Raw genomic sequence first — 19,352 nt, 5'->3', positions numbered from 1 at the left:
GGGAGTAGAAAATTCCTCTCAGAGGGCAGTGTCACCCACGTGGCTAACTCAATACTGGGATCTGTACTTATGGAGCCAATGCCATGCATGATTATTTTTTTGATCCCAATAAACAACATACGGCTTAGAAAATGGAGAAAAGGCAGTGGTGGGAAAACTTTAGGCTTATTTTGAGCCTTTGTTCAGAACTGCACAGACAAGCCTGAAAACATAGGTCATGTGATAGTATTTTAGTTCTGGCTAGCCTCTCTTATTAGAATCCAGGAAGACTGATGATTTTAGTCTCTTGAATATTCTGAGAAAAACCTGGAGTTGGAGCAAGAATTGTGATTATGGGGTGGAGATATGGTTTGTGAGGTGGGTGCAGGACCCGTAGGTCAGCTAGGTACCACCAGCACTACCACCAAGGTCAGTTAGGACAGCAGTGACTGAAGGAGGCAGTACCTGTGTTCAGCTACAGACTCCATGCTAGGAGCTGACTTGGAAGCTGTAAATCCCTAAAGCTGTAGAACCGGAAGTGTTGTATGACCCTTGGGTTTCCCTGGCAATATTCCTTTGTTTTTTTGCATACCAGGAGAGGCCTTTTTTTTTTTTTTTTAACAACCCGTTCTGTTTTTGTTCTTGTTTTAAAGAATTTTCATTATATTTAGATGAAAGATTTACATGTAAAGATGTTTATGAGAGATCTGTAACATATTAAAATCTGAGAGCGAGAAGGCATTGGACCAACCTCTTTGTATGTCTATATTGTCCCTCCTCCATAAGGCCTTCCATTTCTAAATTTTTAGGGCATCCCATCTGTCAGAGAAGCCACTCATTGATCAGAAGTATTTTAGAAGGCCCAGGCACAAACATCTGAAGACCCAAAGTACACCTGAAAACGCTGGTTTTCAAGGGCCACAGAGAAACGAGTACCTGAGATGTTGATTACAGTAGAGGGAATCGGGTGATCTCTAGCATGAACCTTCCTGAAGATAGGTTGGCCTAGCAAAAGGACAGGCAGACAGTCAGCAGGATTCGCTATCAGTGCTCTTTGAAATTAGTAAGGTAAAAACAACACCCAGATGCACACCCTGCAAGCCGTGTTAGTTAGTGTAGGTGGTTGCAGGTCACCCTCTGTCGGCCACAAGGAGGAGGTCTGATGGCCTACCCACAATGGGGGCACACATTACTGCCCACAAATGGGGGCAAATGTTCCTTAAGCCAAACCAAATAGTGTTTGCTTAAATTTGATGGATGTGATAATGATCCTCTTTCCTTGTGGTGAGAGGCAGAATCAGTCCAGCAAATTGATATGAATGAGCGAGGTCCTTCAATTGCTGATACCAGAGACATCATAAAACAACAGGAAGCACTTGGGGTAATGATATGTGTTTTAATTTTTGAAGTCCTTCAGTGGTATCTATACAGCCCTGAGAAGCCTATCTTTTCTGTTTCCCTACCATATAAAATGCAGGTTTCTTTGAAGGTGGAGGAATGTCTACCCCTGGGAAGGTGCTCACTGCATTCATTTCCAGACTACAGGGTGTCATATACACTTCCCTGGAACATAGGGGCATGTCATCATCACCCAACTGTTCCCAGTAACTGGGCCTACAGATTTCATTGAACTTCTCGTTCCATTGGTTTCCACTTCTACTTAGAATGTTTTTTGTCTGTTTGCTTGTTTTTTTTTCTATAGATATCTACTGAGAATTAAACTGAAAATCATTAGACTTGGGACTCAGGGCCAGCTCTGCCATTTGTTTTCCATTTAATGATGGCAAGAAGTTTTACCTCTTGGACATGTAATTTTCTCTGTTGTAAAATGAAACAAACATGCATATGCCTATTACTAGGCCACAAAAATGATTGCAAGAATGATATTAAAGAAGTATGTGAATGCCATATAATTTAATGGAAATCTGTAGCTGCAGGACTTAGAAGTTTCAGGGGAATCAAATATTGAGGGGAATAAAAGAAACCTCTTCAGATTTGACCAGGACACAGAATTTTATTTAAGTATCTCTTTCTATGAAATCTAATTTTCCCTTATATTTTCTCTGACTTTTATAAGATACAGTTGTACTTTAGATTGGAAGAGGCCTGATGTATAACATAGACATGAAGGGAGAAGGAGATGGCTTGTACTATTGGACCAGCCAAATGGCAGGGCTAAGGTAACCAGCAAAGAGTCTTTTACTCAAGAGTCAGAAAGGGGGCTGCCAAAATCTTAGTTGAGTAGTTTGGGTAGATTAACCTTTTTGTGCTATTTTTCCCTCCCTGTAGGTATGAACAATACAATCCATAAGCATGGTGATAAAGTAATGTTCATCATAAATGCTAATGAGTTATAATGTTATCATGAACCCAGAAGGTCAAAGGGGAATGAGGTCATAGATTTAAACATAGACCTTTCAGTGAGACAGGGCTAGGGCAGCACTGGCGACCTGCAGACTTCCAAAGCACTTCCAGGACTTAATGCCTACTACTACTGAGATCTCTAAAATAGTGGTGTGGGCCAATAGACCAAATGGGCTTTTTGGTTTCAATATATGCTGATTCCAAATTCAGCACACACACTCATCTGGGCAAGTCCATGTAAACGCTGCAGGCCAAGTCCAGAGGGCTCCATTGATTCTCCTTTTCTTCCTTGCACCTCAAAGCCCTGACTTCAAAGCCTCAGTGTGACTTCAAAGAAAAAATCTTTAGGCTTATTGCTCCTTTTCACTATGTAGACTTAAGTGTTAGAAGTTTCTTAGAGGTATCATAGCAACTGAGCCCTGGGATTTCTGGTTTGATCGAGGAGAAGGAAGATATGAAGTTAGTATCCAGGTAAGTAACAATTAGGCCCATATAGAAATTTCTAGTAAGTTCTGGAATAGTCTCTCATTCTAACTGCATTGACTTCTATACTGGAAGATGTCAAAAATAGAGAGATTTCTATTTTTGGTTAAAGTTGCAACCACAGAGAGGAACCAATGGACTATTTATATGGTAGAAGCTTTTTGGATTCAGGATATGACCAAGGCAGGGAATGCTGATATGAGATATATGAGGAACTTTATGGAAGGAAGTTATAAGAAAAGAAAAATGAGCATCCTATTAGTTGGGAAGATGGTTCAAATGACAGAGAAGGAAAGTTTTAGAAATGGAATCCTCATATAATACAAGCTAGCCAAAGACATATATGCACTCTAAGGTACTCTAGACTAGAAGTGTATAGATAAAGTCTCATTAGGTTGCATAGGAGGTAAGGGATGGCTATACAGTATGCTCATTTTAGAGACTACTGTTGACTTTAGAAAGATAATGCACACAACCATGAGGGTTGGAATACCACGTTTCTACCTTTCAAGTCTTTCAAAGAGGAGCTGATGATCAACCTGACAAATTTAGAGCATTTCCAAGATAACATCAGGATTTCACATGTTGCAATGGGAAAGAGAAGGCAACTTTTAAAATTCTATCTATCTGCCTGCCTGTCTGTCTGTCTGTCTATTTTCCTGTACTTAGATGCATGTATCAGCTCTGAGGGCAGGTTTTTCTGACATGGGAGAGGCTTGGGTGATTTAGATTTAGGGAATCCTTGTAAAAAGTGTACTGTGTTTAACTCTTTCTTTCTCTCTTTCTTTCTCTCTCTTCCTTCCTTCCTTCCTTCCTTCCTTCCTTCCTTCCTTCCTTTCTTTCTTTCTTTTTCTCTTTTCTTCCTTCCTTCTCTCCCTCCCTCCCTCCTCCATTCCTTCCTCCCTTCCTTCCTTCTTTCCTTCCTCCCTTCCTTTCTCCCTTTTAATTTCTGTGTCTCTGAGAATCTACAAGTCATGCTGTCATTCAGTGCTGTGACCAGAGATGAGTTGGGAGCAGCCTTCCACATAGAACTGCCATTACAAAGTTTCAAGCTGGGGAGAATCACTTTAGCACTCACTGCACATGAGTTAGTACAGTGGCTGATATCTACCCCAATGCTTCCTGCAGTTTTCATTACTAGAAATTTTGGTAATATTTCCTTCTAAATATTTTTCCAGCTCTCTGCTTTAAAATTTTTGATATTTGCATAATGTATTTGAATTTTTTTATTTGCCCAATATATTGAAAAAGGCCATCTAGGAAATGGTTCACTAGAGGCATTTTCAGCCTGTAGCTTACAGACAAGTTAGAGCCATTCCTGGATATTCACTTTTCTCTTTAAAGCAGCAGAAATGGTTCTGTAAAGGTGAGAAGATATGCAGGGTCAGAAGGTGGTGCATTTAGGAATGAATTAAAGGTTTCAAGCTTTCTCACTGGCATCTTGAATGTTTCTGCAGGACATTGTAATGTACTTTAAGTGGCAGAAATAGTTCTTGATTCCATGTTATCAGTACCAAAATACAGTGTTCCAAGAGGGGATCGAATTGTTGTCATGAGATGAAGGGGGATGGCTGTACTGTCCTCTTCTAATGCGGCATTATCTACTTTTAGGGTCTCACTGATCCTAGGCCATGAGGTTTGTGTGGTTGTTACCGCCACTGTCTCAGGCCAGCAACCTTGTCTTTCGTACTCTGGAGCACTCACTGTACAGCATCCACCATAGTACACTGCATATTCTCCATGCTATTTGGTCACCTGAAGATTAGCCAGCATTAAAATACAAACAGTTAGAGATTCTCCCTGTGAGTGTTGTTATAGATAGATACAACACATACAGGCTGTTGTTAATTTGTAAAAAAAAAGGTTAATTGGCCACAGTTAAGTATCAATTCAGGTTACATTTGGTTTTGGATTTGGATTATTTAAGCCAAAACAGGATTTTAAAGAAGTTATCTTACCATACATCTCTTCTCCTTAATTAGAAACAAATAAATCAAGAAGAGAATTTAAAAAAAAAAACATGTAATACATTGTTGGTGACAGTAATAGTATAATTATATAATTGAAAAATTCATACCTGTTAATGTGAAGCCACCTAAAATAAGAAAAAAGAGATAAATGTCATAATTTATATTACAGATAACAAGTATTAGTGATATAAGACACTTGAAACCCACCCGAATACTTGACAAATTTATAATGAAGAAGAATATGAAAAGGGCTAGTCATAACTGAATACATTCTTTTAAGACTATGCAGTTTAGGGCATAATCAGTTCTTGTAGATTCCCAAGGAATCATTGACCCTTTAAAGTTTATATATACTAAAAAATGGAATATCAATGATCTGGCCTCAACTAAATGAGGGCAATAGCCTTAAATGAAAATCTTGCCAATCCATAGATAGAGATAAAAATTCAGAGTTACAGTATACAGATAGAAATGGGAAATAGCCTAGAACAAAATGGAAAGGAAATGCAGGAAATGGGATGCTTACCAAGCTCATTCAACAACAGAGCTGTGAAGGAAACAGACAGAGACAAACAAGAAACCAGATGAATAATGAAAGAGGAATACTAGCAGAAAGAAATCCAGGCAGTTCTGACCAGAGAGGGGAAAACCATTGCTTATAAAAATTGGTGAATCTCAAGGAAGGCACTATTGGGAACATTTTCAAATAAATGACCTCATCAGGAATATTTGAGTCTGATTGAAAAAAAGTCACCTTGTATGTTATCTCTATATATTTCACAAGGTATTTCTCCCACAGTTGTTGACATACGGTGCAAAAAAAATATACTGGGAATGTTGGAGATGCTAATTTTGAATTGTTTGGAGGTGGGTGTCTTCAGTTAACATTGCCTGAGAGCTAATGAATCAAATGTTTGGAGGTATTTAATGACTAAAGACCTCAACTACCTTCCATGAACACAGGTAAAGTCCCTGGGAAAATGCCTTAGTCTGCTCTCCTAGAAAGATATTTTTGATCCAGGTGGAGCTCTCTCTGCACTGGGAGATATTTTGACTCCTCCAAAATTGCTTATGCTTTTTAAATTCTCTAATCCTAAGAATCTCTAACTTGACATTTATTTGTGTGCCTTTATCAGTAACTTCTATGCATTAATAAGCTAACTGAAATGCTTCTAATGGATATGCTGCTTCACGAAAGGGACAAGTAAGGAATATGGGCCAATCTATAATGTAGCATTTTTACATTATATTCTCTCAATACAATTGGAACCATAGTACCTTATTTTTAAATGAAAGTTAACCCAGGTAAGCTGGCCAAATTAAAGTCCTCTTGGGTTGTCTGCAGGAATACTCTAATCACTTGTTTTCAGCCAAGTATTCCCTGGTGTGGTAGTACTGTCAGAGGGAACTTAGGAAAACAAGTCAGTATTTTATTTATAATGAGAAGAATTCACTTGGCTGGTACAAAAACCAGGATAATGCCACCAAGGAACTTTAATTTGCTTGCACATGAGGGCATAGTTCACTAAAACGACAACTGAACGAGCTGTATCCAAGACACTCCTTGAGATAAGAAGACAGCTCTTTGGAGGAATACATTCAGGCCCAAGTGTTTCTTCCTGGACACCAGTGAGGCATCTTTGATCATCTTTGTAAGATCATCATATTTTCTGATATCGCTTTTCTTTCTGTTTACTGACAATGGGACTTATTAAATGAGCTGTATCAAAAGGAGTCCCCAGTGTCCCTTTCTCCACCACTCTTGGTGCCATTTTGTACTTAAGTAAGAGACATTAGGAAAGACTTTTTTTTTCCAGAGGTCAATGTGTTTTCAGAATGTGAGATCATGTTTCCTCAAATGCTGAGTCTACATAGGAATTGGTCATATATATATTGTATTTCTTTCCCTACATGTAAAAACTTAAATAAAATTCTACTTTGTTTTGTTTTGTTTTGTTTTGTTTTTCAAGACAGGGTTTGTCTGTGTAGCCCTGGCTGTCCTGGAACTCACTCTGTAGACCAGGCTGGCTTCGAACTCAGAAATCTGCCTGTCTCTGCCTCCCAAGTCAAGTGCTGGAATTAAAGGTGTGTGCCACCACTGCTCGGCTTTCTCATCCTTCCTTATGAAGTAGAACATACTTTAAAACTAGGGAAGAGTAAAGGAGGTAATTGACTTCTCTTTGCAAATATTTTCTAAAATTGTGAGATCAAATGTAATTATGAAATTCTCAAAGGATTAACATACATGTTTAAAGTAATTTAGTTATAAGGATATTACTGTTCAAGTTTTCTTGTTACTATTTATATTAAAATTGTATTAATTCTATAAATATTATAAAATTTTGGTCCATGGATAAGATTAATGTAAGTCAGGGTTAGATATTTACAAGAGCCACATCCTAGAGCTATGTAAAACTGAGCCCATACATATGACTGTGGCTTTATATACATATATATGATATCTTATGTGTTAGAGGCTTTTTACTGTTTTTTATTTTTAGTAAGATAGGGTCTTGTATGCTTAGGCTGCCCTTGAACTTTCAGTGCTTGAATCACAGGTGAATGGCATCACGTCTAGCTCCATGGCTTCTTCTAAATGACATACGTGATGATATGGAAAATATTATCAAACTGAGTATATTAGCGTATTGATAGTGTGACTGTTAAGGTTCCTTGCTCTATTAATTGCTTTTTTAAAAGCTATGCCTGTACAGATTGGCTTACACCTCTTAGTACTTTGGAGGTGGAGGCAGGAGAATTGGGAGTTCTAGATCATCCTCAGCTACATAGTGATTTGAAAGCCAGGCTCAGCTACAAGAGACCCTTTCTCACAAACAAAAAGCAAAGCAAAGCAAAACAAAACCCTCCCCAAACCAGATTCCCCACAGCAGCCCTCACTTAGCTCTTTGTAAACTTCACAGCAGCCTGCTCACTGAGCTCTTTGTAACTTTTATACATTGCCAGTGGATCCATGGACTCATGGTCTACCTTGAACTTGTAGGTTGTTTTTCTTGTTCTTCTACTTCCATTGACAAAATGCAATAGGTTTTACCACTGGCATTTTAAGAGTAAGTAAATCTTTATAGTCACATCTGTAAGTGGGTCTGAAGTAGTGAAAAGCAGAGCTTATTCTTCTAGCTAGCCCTTTCTCAGTCACAGAAACTCTTCTAGTATTTGTTAATGTTTAGTAAATCTGGTTGCAAACAAGGTTAGTTGGCCCTTCCTAAGGAAAATGGCCATTGCTTGGTGCACTCATGAGGGAAGGGAAATGACCCCACTAAGCTTCAAAGGCAATGGAGTTTAGTACTCAGAGGCCAGGGAAGAGGAGTTAAGTGTGAGACTAGGGAGACACGGAGAGGGAGAAGAGTACAATTTCTCGCTGATTTGTCTTTGTATACTCCCACACCTTTCATTCCTCTTCTTATCCATTTTGGTTCCTCAAGCACAAGGGAGAAACTGCACTCTTTCTCATATTCCTCACGGTCAAATATTCTAATGGTAATGATCTTCCTGTGGGGACACAAGACAAAGGCAAAACAAATGGTTGGAGTCACACGCTCATGCTCTACACGTCCACCAAGCTGGATGTTATTGTGATGTTACAGAGGGAAAACTGGCAGCACATGACCTTCCAGGCATATGTAAAAGGGCATCTTGGGTCTCTCCACACTGGTCCCCATCGAGGTTTCTTTGTCCATGGATCCCTTTCATAAATCCTTCTGCTTCTCCCACAAGTGCAAAAGTTGGTCTAGAATTTGGACATTGCACAGCACTTCTGCCCATTTCCTCAGCTATGGAAGCTTGAATGATTGTGCCCAAAATGAACCTTCAGACCTGTATGGGACGCAGTGGCCATAACTGGCTGATGTAGCTGCAGTTCTGGTGCCATGGTGAGAGCTATGCCCTGTTACATAGTGGAGGCATGTGTGCATTGTAAGTCATGTTCTGAAGATGTGGGTGTCCAGGGAGGCACAGGCCAGCAGAAGCTGTCGGGCTCTGCCCTGGAGCGGAAGCTGTCGGGCTCAGCCCTGGAGCAGCTCCCCCACCTTTCTTCTCACTCATCTCCACCAGACGGGGCTCTCCAATCTCAATGATGAAGGTCTTGTTTTTCTCATATTCCTCGTCATCGATTACCTTGACTGATATTGTTTTGCTGAAACAGAGAAGAATAGAAATTGACGAACAGGGGAAGAGGCAAGCAAAGGAACATAGGCGAGAAGAAGCAAGGTCAGAGAGGTCACTGAAAACATAGTTCCTTGCCCAGGGCTACAGAATTCACCTGGACAAAGTACAGTTCTCAACGTTAATAAGCTTGTCATCATCGTGCAAGAGAAAAGCAGAAAAACAGATTATAATGAGAAAAGAAAAAATGCTTATTAATGTATTTAACTCTTGTCCTAGCTGAGTCCTGGAAGTCATTGCTTTAGAACAAATGAATAGAATATAATAGGGCCAGTGAGATGTGTCAGTGGGTAAAGGTACTGGACACCCAGCCCGATGACCTGAGCGGCATCCATGGAGACAGCTGACTTTAGCTGTCCTCTAACCTTCACCCGGATGCCATGGCAGACACATCTTCGTACATGAATACACACACACACACACACACACACACACACACACACACACACACACAAATACAGGGATAAAAACGTAATAGAATATTGAGAGAGATGTTATCCTAAGTGAGTGGTAATTTTACCGTTCTCTGTGTTTTACTTTATTTCTAAGAATATTTAAATTTTTTGTTGAGTTTATTAAATAATTACATCATTATCCTCTTTCCTTTTCTTTCTCCAAACTCTCCCATATACCTCTCATTGCTTTATTTTCAAATTTATAGCCTCTCTTTTTATATATCTCATTGCTTTATTTTCTAATTCAAAGTCTCTCTTTTCCATTAATTGCTACTATATATACATACATATATAACATATTTACGTATATTATGCATTCCTAAATACAAAAAGGCAACCTGCTCAGTTTGTATGATGTTATTTGCACATAGAAGTTTTTAGGACTGAGCATTTATTTTTGAGTGACTAATTGGGTATTGATATGCTCCCAAGAGTAACATTTTTATTGTTACATTTTATTAAAACAACATATGTGTAAAAACATTACAGAAGAGAATATAAAGTCTCTTCCCTCTCTAACTTCAGTGTTTCAAAATCTAACTTATTTAAGTTCCATGGATTTTCACCTGTACCATAGCAGGACGTTTTTTCTTTTTTCCTTTCTTTTCTTTTCTTTTCCTTTTTTCTTTTCTTTTCTTTTCCTTTCTTTTCTTTTTTCATTCCTAGAGATGGACACTGTGTCCTCAGAATGATTGTTTCAAAGGTGGGGTGGCAGAGGAGGGGATGAGTGTTGAAGCCATGACTTTTCACTCCTTGTCAAGCTAACTCTTATTAGCTATGGCATTTATAGTACTTTCCAACTTCATAAATACGTTGAGGTGTTTCACAGAGAATTCTTCCTGCCATCCAGCCCTCAGTAGCGTTTGCACTATGGTCTTATGGCTACGGATGATTGATGGGCAGACAAGACAAATGCAAATGTTATGCAAATCCAAACTCCAGTAATGATACCAGACATAACTCTTGATGGATCTGAAAATAGATCATTCTAATATTACCTTGTAACTAATAAAGCTTTAGTGTGTTGTATATTACAACTTATTTAGAGATCCTAAATACTGGTTTAACAAGACTTTTAAAAATACCATCAATCAAAATTATATCTGACTAAAATTTTTGAAATAATAGGTTTGCATAGACAGAAAGTTTTAGTGACATGGAGAGTTTTAATTAAATTAACTTTTTAATTTAATTAAAATTTAATTTAATTTTCTGGGTCTTTTAGAACCTCATAGACTGGTCTATAATCTTGCTTTTAGTTCATTGATTAAATCTCCCAGTTTTTACCTAGACAGAGGCTTTCTAATGACTATTTGTCATTTTATCTTAGCATGAAGGAGGTTTGAAGACATTCTGCAAATTTATCAGGCTCCATTTCCAAATGTTTAACATTATAATAGTGAGATCAAATGATTGGCTTTGTATCCTCACATTGCCCTTATTTTCTTCAGCTGAAGAACGTGCCTGGCATCCCAGAGTCTCCTTCCTGAGAAGTTCACAGGAGTGAATTGTCTTTGTGTCTCAAAGACTATCAGTACACAGGTGAACAGTTAAACATAACTAATATAACAATAATTTCACTTCCAAATTTTGTAAAACAATCAAGAGTATGACAAGCTCAACTACATGTACAAACAGATGCTGCCTAATTGTTAAGAATACGTTCCTGACTTTAATCAATTTATTGTGTGTGTGTGTGTGTCTTATGAGTGTTAAAATAAGATGACCTGATAACCTGAGATATTTAGTTGTTAGTTTGCATCTGAAAAAAACTCTAGAACACTGCAAGAAGACCAAGAGGACCTGTGATGGCTGCTCCTGGTTGTAAACTTGACTACATCTGGAATGAACTACAACCAGAAATGGAGGGCATACCTGTGATCCAATGTTTTGGAAGTGTATGTTCCATATGAAAAATAGAAAGGAGCTGCTATTATATACTGGGTCAAATTTACTGTCAAAACTTTACCCATTTGTTTTTGCTATTAACAAAACTTATGGTCCTTAGGTATTAATTTCTACTTTATATTCTTGCGCTCTTAAACTGTGGATGCACAGCTGTGCTAAAACAAGCGATGACAAGTCAGGTTGTAATGGTCTTCCTTTTCATCACATAACATACATAATATTCCCAGTCCACAGCTCCACATAGATACTGTTGGACTAAAGAAGTAAAGAAAGCCTATTTCATATGGTTGGAGTAGCCTTTTGAGCGAGTCAGTGTATAGGAAAATTACTGATTTTTTATTCAGGAACCAAAAATCACCTGCTGACACATTCTTTCTTATCAGTGACAATGTCATTGTTGCCCCTCTTACTGTGTGCTAGTTAGCCTTGTCAACTTGATACAACCTAGAACCACATGGGAAGACAGTGTCAATTGCAAAATCACCACAGCAGGTTAGACTGTGTGATATCTGTGGCAAATTGTCTTGCTTGTTAATCGGGGTAGAAAAACCCATCTTCAATGTGGATGGTATTGTGCCATGGGCTGGATTCTGAATTACACAGCAGAAATGAAAGCTGGCTCAAAGCTGGGAAGCAGGTAGTGTGGGTGCATTGCTTCCTCTCTGTTCAGGGCTGTAGGTGTGATCAGATTAGCTGCTTAGCTTCCTGCCTCGACTTTCCTGTAATAGTATGCTGTACCTTGGAATGTAAGGCAAAACAAACCCTTTGTTTCTTATGTTACTTTATCACAGCAACATAAATGAGTCTAGAGTCCATTGTAATAGCTTTACTTCCCCCAAGAAAATAGTTACAGTAGTCCATAAAGCTTGTTTATAGTTAAAAGAAGCATTTGCAAAATATCATTGGGGCATCGATATTTGCCATATTTGCAATCAGATGTGGTTATTTTGGAAATATTTCAATATTTGGTAATTGCGATATTAAAAGAAAGCTGATGATGAAGAAATATATTCATAAATGACTTTATAAAGACACACCTATAATAGATAGCATTTGCATAACAGCATACCATTCCAAAATCATTAGGAACAGATTCAATAATGGCCTTGGCATGAGGAGCCATTAACTTGTATATTGATTTAGCTTCTCTAGTACAGTAAAACTATTAATAGGAAATGAGGTTACTAAAGGCCATTTCAGTCAATCTAAAGTAGCAGGATGAAGTTACTCTGAGTTAACTCTCTAAATCAAGACAGACAAAGTCAGAAGCCATTGTTTGCCCTGTTTGCTTTTTACTTTAGAACAGAAAGGTAGTGGTGGTGAAATTATCCAATGTAATTGTCAAAGGGAAACACCATGAGAAATAGAATTATCCAATGTAATTGTCAAAGGGAAACACCATGAGAAATAGGCAACTCAACTGTCATTTTTCATTTATGGAGTCCAGCTCTTGACGATCAAGCTGCCAATTCATCCACCACAGAGCATGCTGCTCAAGCTGGGCATGGTCTGGTGGCAACTGCACCTAGAGTGACTGGATAATCACTAGAAGCATGCTCTTGTTTCCCAGGAGTCAGCAGTAGAAATGGAGTCTCAAGGATGGTGAAGTGGTGAAGTCTTCCAGTCTACCCGTTTGCCACACCGAAACCTTATCATGCCTCACTGAGATCACAGATGCATCCTGACCTTTCTGCTTTGTTTACTGATAGGAGGCTGTCATGGATGTTTTTTTTTTCAATTGACAGTTTGATAAAAATCAAGCCTAAGAGAGTTAGATAAACATCATCCTTTGATCAAACACAACTCATACATTATTGCACCGATGGGGAACTAGTAGAAAAACAAATACATGCTTCGCTATTTTCAACAGCCATGATTTTAAAGTCAGTGAGGGGAACTCACTTGGTCTTTTCCATTGTGAACTACAAAAATTTCATTTTCTAGAAATTAGTAAAACAGTTGATAATATTATGATAACAGTAAAATATTTCTCAATAGGGCCAAAAATGTTTATAGATACTATTTTCATTTTACTTCTAAAGAATATGTTAAGAAAGAAGTTATTTAGTAGAAAAATGCAGATCATTCCTTCTGATGTAGGAGGTGCCTTTCATGTGTTCATAGTGAGACAATACCAATGTTCCCCTTCTCAGTCCCCCTCCTCTGAGGAGTCTCAAAGGACCCAATTCCTTCAAACAGACTGCCAAAGAGTCTAGTGGTGAGTCATTGATGAAGGAAAGTCAAGGCTTTATTAGTGGTGGCTGAGACAAAAAAAAAAAAATCTCTTCAAAGTCTACTTCAGTCTTTTTTGTTTTTGTTTTTTGTTTTTTTTTTCAAGACAGGGTTTCTCTGTGTAGCCCTGGCTGTCCTGGAACTCATTCTGTAGACCAGACTGGCCTTGAACTCAGAAATCCACCTGCCTCTGCCTCCCAAGTGCTGGGATTAAAGGCACGTGCCACTACTGCCCAGCTTACTTCATTCAGTCTTTATTAAGACAGAGTGGTATCCCTATCTTCTTCTTCTTCTTCTTCTTCTTCTTCTTCTTCTTCTTCTTCTTCTTCTTCTTCTTCTTCTTCTTCTTCTTCTTCTTCTTCTTCTTCTTCTTCTTCTTCATCTTCATCTTCATCTTCTTCTTCTTCTTCTTCTTCTTCTTCTTCTTCTTCTTCTTCTTCTTCTTCCTCTTCCTCTTCCTCTTCCTCTTCCTCTTCTCCTTCTCCTTCTCCTTCTCCTCCTCCTTCTCCTTCTTCTTCTTTTTTAAAGATTTAAAACTACCTTTGTCTTTGTGTGCTTTTGCTTTACTAGATCTGCATGTGGTGTTAGAAGAAGATGACAAGAATGAACAGGAGATGGGGCAGAACTCCTTTCATAGACTTAGTTGTTTCCATAGCTTTTTCTTTAAGATTTACCTTCATTTTAGGTATATACAGAGGCCAGTAGGCTGAGGTATAGCTTATTTCTTAATCCAAAGATCTTCCTGACATCCCTAGAAATAATTCTTACTACCTATAATTTACAGACTCAAAGAAGTTAGTGACATCCAATTTTTACCTGTGTATTTTCCTGAATTGGCATCAAGGATTATTTAGAGTTTTCGGTGAAGACTCAAATTCTGTGAGCATTTCAAAGAAGAAGCTGGGGTGCTACATGACAGGGAACAGAGCAAGCCACTTACATCGAGGCTAAGAGCTTTTTGTGAGCTCCATTCTCAACCTAGGCCTCTCAGCATCTACACAGAAAGCTGCCTGCCTCCTCCAGCATCAGGGGCTGCCTGTCTTCTTTGACATGCTAAGCATTTCCTGGTGGCTATTGCCTCAGGCCTGGCTTCCTGGGCTTATTTCTTTACCCAGAAGTCTGAAGCTTTATGAAAATGCTAGAAACAGCACTCCCCTCACAGTATTTATTTAAAAAGGAAAGAAAAGAGCTCTAATCATAGCATAGGATATGTCTGCCCACTTCTGGAGGTGCCTATGCAATGCGATGTGATGCTGTCCTTCACCAGGGCACTCTCCAGTCCTCTTGTTGACATCCATTTCCCTCTCCTCATGAGGAGCCATATGCTTACTTCAATTCCTGTTAAACTTTAAACCTTTCCCCTCATCTTTCAGAATTGGTTGGTGAGCTGCTCATTGATTTCGGCTTAGAGAAAGAAGATGAAACTCAGGGGAAAATCTTGACTAAGTATTTGTCATTTTTCCTTAAGTGAACTAAAATTGTTTCTCCCTCATAAACATTTCAGAAATAAACAGGTTGCTATTCTTATTCCTTCTATTAATACTTTTACATTATTGCTAGCAAGCTGGGGAGAAACTTGAGGCATGGATTCACCAGAGAATTCGCTTCATATCCCATGCTAACACCTCAATAGGAAACACAACCATGATCCTGTTTATTTGTTTGAAATGGCAAGAGTATGCAAAAGGAACATAACCGGGTTCTCACTAGGCTCTAGCACTTTCTGGTTCAGCTAATTGAACAGGCTCTACCTGGCTTCTTTCGAAATATCAAAGCTATAATTTATTAAATGATATCAATATACATGACAGCACAACTATTATGCACATTTGCAATACTACGATGATCAATGAGTGTCACTGCTCATAAAATGTGGCTAATGGGACTTCACAGGTTGTCACAAGATCAAATGGTACAGTACATTCGAAAATATTCTGCAAATGGGAATAAATGTTAGGCTCTTATTAGGAGTTGCTAGCTGGAAAGTAGTGGCAGTGTTTACAGCTCTTTGCTTGTTTGCACTGTCATCAAGGGGGTAGATGGAAAATGGAGGGCATTGAAATCAGGTAATATTAAATGAAGTAGAGGGGAATAGCTGTAAATCCATTTTCACCTACAGCTCTGGACTGCATCCTATATTGATGTAGCCAAGTGCAGGGTCCTGAGCTCAAAGCATGGGGCCTCACAGCTCCAGCTCTGCCTGGTCTCTACTTACCACCAGCTGCACATCAGAGGTTTTGAAGTCTCCCTGGAGCTCCTGTGTGAAACAGGAGTCTGACAAATAGCTACAGTGCCAGTCTGTCATTCAAATCAACTCAGAGGATTTGCTGAAGTAGCTAAATCAAAGCCATTCTCCAGAGGGACTGTCATCTGTACCCTGCCTTTTCAGGTGGCAATTGAAATCATTGCTGCAACCAGAGGGAGGGACAAAGAGCTAAGATCCTGCTGCTCCATGGAGACTAGAGCAATGTCTAAGAATGCTAGAGTATGTAGGACCCTGCTGCTCTGTTGAGACTAGAGGAATGTCTAAGAATACTGAGTATGTGTGTTCCAGAATAACTTGCTCTGCTTTATTTTCTTCTGTTCACTTTTTATCTGATTTTTTTCAAATAGTAACAAAGATAATATATCCTCAGTTTCTTGCTTCTTTAGCAATTAGTTATAAATATTAATCTCAGAAGATATAGATCTCAGAAATCTTAGATCATGCAATCCCAGAAATCTGGGAGTGGAGGCAAGGGAATGGAAGTAGGTACCACTCTGGGCTACATGACCAATGACAGGTCAGGTTGGGCTACAAGGCAAATCCTTGGCTCTAAGACAAATGAAATAAAATGAAAACAAACGGTAACAAGCAAAACCTTTCTGAAAACATGGAGGCCAGTGAGAAACCCAAAGCTTCGCTTCTGGAAACAAGAGAAAGAGAAATATAGGAAAGAGAGCCTTTGAGCTTCCTTCCCTTCTCTAGAAATAGGACTGATGATTTCAAGAGATGTGGAAGGGTGCATGGTCACTTCTCCAGTAAGTTGTGTGCCAGACATTCTAATACCTCCAAAAGTTCTGATCTAATTTGACAGGCTACAAACAAAACTATACCAGCAAAGGCTACTAAGAAACAGAGACAAGGGTATCCCAGAGACTGACCATAACTCTATGATATTTACATATTAACCTAATGATTAACTCACTCAACGAAGTCAGTCTTAAGGGGCATAAACATATAAGGAGCCAGGGATTGCTGTTTAAAGCTCCATGCTGAGATGACAGTCTATTCAGTGAAAAATAAAACATATTATATATCAGATACAATGGCTGTCCATGATGGTGGGAATTTGTCAGATTTGTCAAATTTGGTCTATTTTTATTATTTATTAAATTTCTATTGTGGAAGTGTATGAGAGAGTAACACTTTCAACAGAACAATGAAGGATTCTCAGCATCTTAAAATTTCTTCCTAGATCAGAGATGCAACTTAATGATGGAGTCCTATCTTGGCATGTGCAAAACTCTGGCTTCAAACTTTAGGAACTTCACCTGCTGCTGCCTGACACAGCATTCCCTAATTTGTTCTCAAGACTACATATATTTCTGTAATATGACAGTCATTCTTGAACATAGCCTCTCTAGAATACATTATTTCAAAGATACCTCAATACCAAGGCTGATACTAACAGTATCCCATGGATTTGTGGCATGCCAGTGCATGCCTGAAACCCCAGAACCTGGAAGGCTGAGACCAAACGGATTGTGAGTTTGAAGGCACCAGGGAAATACAGGAAGATTCTCAGAGAGTAGGGAAGGATGGAGGGATGAAAAACAACCTTTCTATGACAAATAATAATTGTCAGAGGTTCAAGTTTAGAGACTATTATCAGTCCCTCAATTTCAACCTGACATTGTCTTCTCTAAGAACTTAGAATAAAATGTAACTACAGAGTGACAGCCAGGACAGCCAGGGCTATACAGAGAAACCCTATCTCAAACAAACAAACAAACAAAATGTAATTGATAAAGCTTCATTGCAAGGACAATACTTCCTCATGCTTTCTCAAAAGCCCTCTTCATCCTGAACATTTGAACACTCCCATGTTTAGACTTTTCCCAAAGATCATTGCTCTCTTCAGACACTATTTCTTTTTCATATATGTACTGGATGGTTTTGTTTCAACTTGAGTCATTAGAGAGGATGGAACCTCAGCTGAGGTAATGCCTCCATGAGATCTAGCTATAGGGCATTTTCTCCCTTAGTGATCAGTGGGGGAGGATCCTGGGTTCTACAAGAAGGCAGGCTGAGAGAGACAGGGAAAGTTAACCAGTGAGTAGTGCCTTTCCAAGATCCTGCTTTGTTTGAGTTCACGACTTCCTGCAGTGATGAACAGCAATGTGGAAACAGGAAGTGTAGGCTGAATGAACCTTCTCTTCAACGCAGCAATAGAAACCCTAGGACAATATCTATATATTCTCTCAAAGTAGAGAGTTTCTGGGGAGAACAATGGAAGGATTACCCTGTTGGAATGTTGTAACCTTAGGAATATGCTGAAGCATCTCTATCAGAGGAGCCTACTTTGAGATTATCAGGAGATAAACTGGACTTATCTTAGGTCTTTAAACCCATATCGTCTCTTAATTTTGTTTTCTCCCTTCCAATCTTCACAGCAAACTAGTCTACACGCTGCATTTCCATAAAATATACTTAGAGACAGACACCAAATACTTTCTTGAACATAGCTAGAATAAGCCAGTAAGTAGGGAAGAGATGCTGATGTTAAATTTCACATGGCTGTTCTATGACTAACTGCTTTTTTTGTATGTGTCCACATGTGTATGAGGCCATGCATTGTGTGGCCTGCACATGTATAAAATGCTTGTGAAGGTCAGAAGATAACCTCTGCTGTTGTCTCTCAGGCACTGTCCATCTTTCTTGAGACAAGGTTTCTCATTGGCCTGAAACTTTGCAAATAGTTGAAGCAGGCTGGCCAGTGAACCCTGGGAATCTACCTGTGTTCACTTCAGCAGTTCTAGGATTACAAGTGTGCACCACATGTCCAGCCCTTTTCTAATGTGGGTTTGTGGGATGGAACTCGGGTCCTTGGGCAGCAAGACAGGTGCTTTTCCTACTAAACCATCTTCCTAGCTCTAACCCTAATGTTTGATGGTTACTTTACATTAAATTAGGCATTCCATATTTCTATCTCTAGGTATGCATTTTGAAAATATACCTGGATTTTAATTCTGTATTTCCTAATGAAGACCTCTGGCTTATAAAAATTAAATAATAAATAAACATATTGACTAGCAAGTGAGGTATAAGGTTGGAAGGTCAGGAGGGATTCAGTAGTGCCTATAGCAAAGGAGTCTTCTAAGAAGTTCCTTGGTGAGTTAAAGTTGCTCCAATGTTCTTTTTCCCATGAGTCAGTGGGACCATGACTCAGAGTACCTCTACATTATTTCTAGGTAAGATGACCTAAGAAACCTTCTCAGGGGTAAGACTCAGGTGGCTGAGTTCTTGCTTCCCATTTCCTGCCTGTGCCTATTAGGGTCTCTGGTCTTAAGGCTCAAGCTGCTGTGCTGTAAGATGAGCACAATAATGGAATTTATCATCTCTGATTGCATTGTGCTGGGGTCAAGATCTCTCAGGTACCACACTATTATGACAGGTGTCCATCCTGACTCCTGGATGATGTTTTGTCAAGTGAAGAATCAGGCCTTTAGGAATGAGAGTGTCTGTGGCCTTGTGCCAATGACTTCATCTGTGCCTTACTTTCCCTCACCTATAGAA

The 19,352-nt window shown here is 39.0% G+C and overlaps 1 protein-coding gene and 1 long non-coding RNA gene across 12 annotated transcripts in view; one reads left to right on the top strand and one right to left on the bottom strand.

Moving 5' to 3' along the window:
• Positions 1-19,352, bottom strand: part of Slc8a1 (solute carrier family 8 member A1) — a 354,487-nt gene that overhangs the window by 60,546 nt on the left and 274,589 nt on the right. For 6 of the 11 annotated variants that reach the window (XM_031357163.1, XM_031357161.1, XM_031357165.1 and 3 more), the window contains exons 3-6: positions 8,843-8,949; positions 4,904-4,921; positions 4,785-4,799; positions 916-984 (exon numbers count right to left, since the gene is read on the bottom strand). In XM_031357163.1, the coding sequence (XP_031213023.1) occupies positions 916-984; positions 4,785-4,799; positions 4,904-4,921; positions 8,843-8,949 (209 nt within the window). Of the gene's footprint in view, positions 1-915; positions 985-4,784; positions 4,800-4,903; positions 4,922-8,202; positions 8,307-8,842; positions 8,950-19,352 lie in introns of all 11 variants that reach the window. The other 5 variants (XM_031357156.1, XM_031357157.1, XM_031357158.1 and 2 more) reach the window with 5 other exon arrangements.
• The window catches only part of LOC116080683, a 40,647-nt gene that overhangs the window by 14,841 nt on the left and 6,454 nt on the right, over positions 1-19,352 (top strand). Inside the window, exon 2 of the long non-coding RNA XR_004114537.1 lies at positions 10,885-10,975. This is a non-coding gene — a long non-coding RNA (uncharacterized LOC116080683). The remainder of the gene's footprint in view (positions 1-10,884; positions 10,976-19,352) is intronic.

Source organism: Mastomys coucha, unplaced genomic scaffold (assembly GCF_008632895.1).
Source record: "Mastomys coucha isolate ucsf_1 unplaced genomic scaffold, UCSF_Mcou_1 pScaffold6, whole genome shotgun sequence".
Lineage (NCBI taxonomy): Eukaryota > Metazoa > Chordata > Mammalia > Rodentia > Muridae > Mastomys > Mastomys coucha.
The sequence above is the reverse complement of the archived record's forward strand: the minus strand, read 5'-3'. Positions and strand labels throughout refer to the sequence as shown.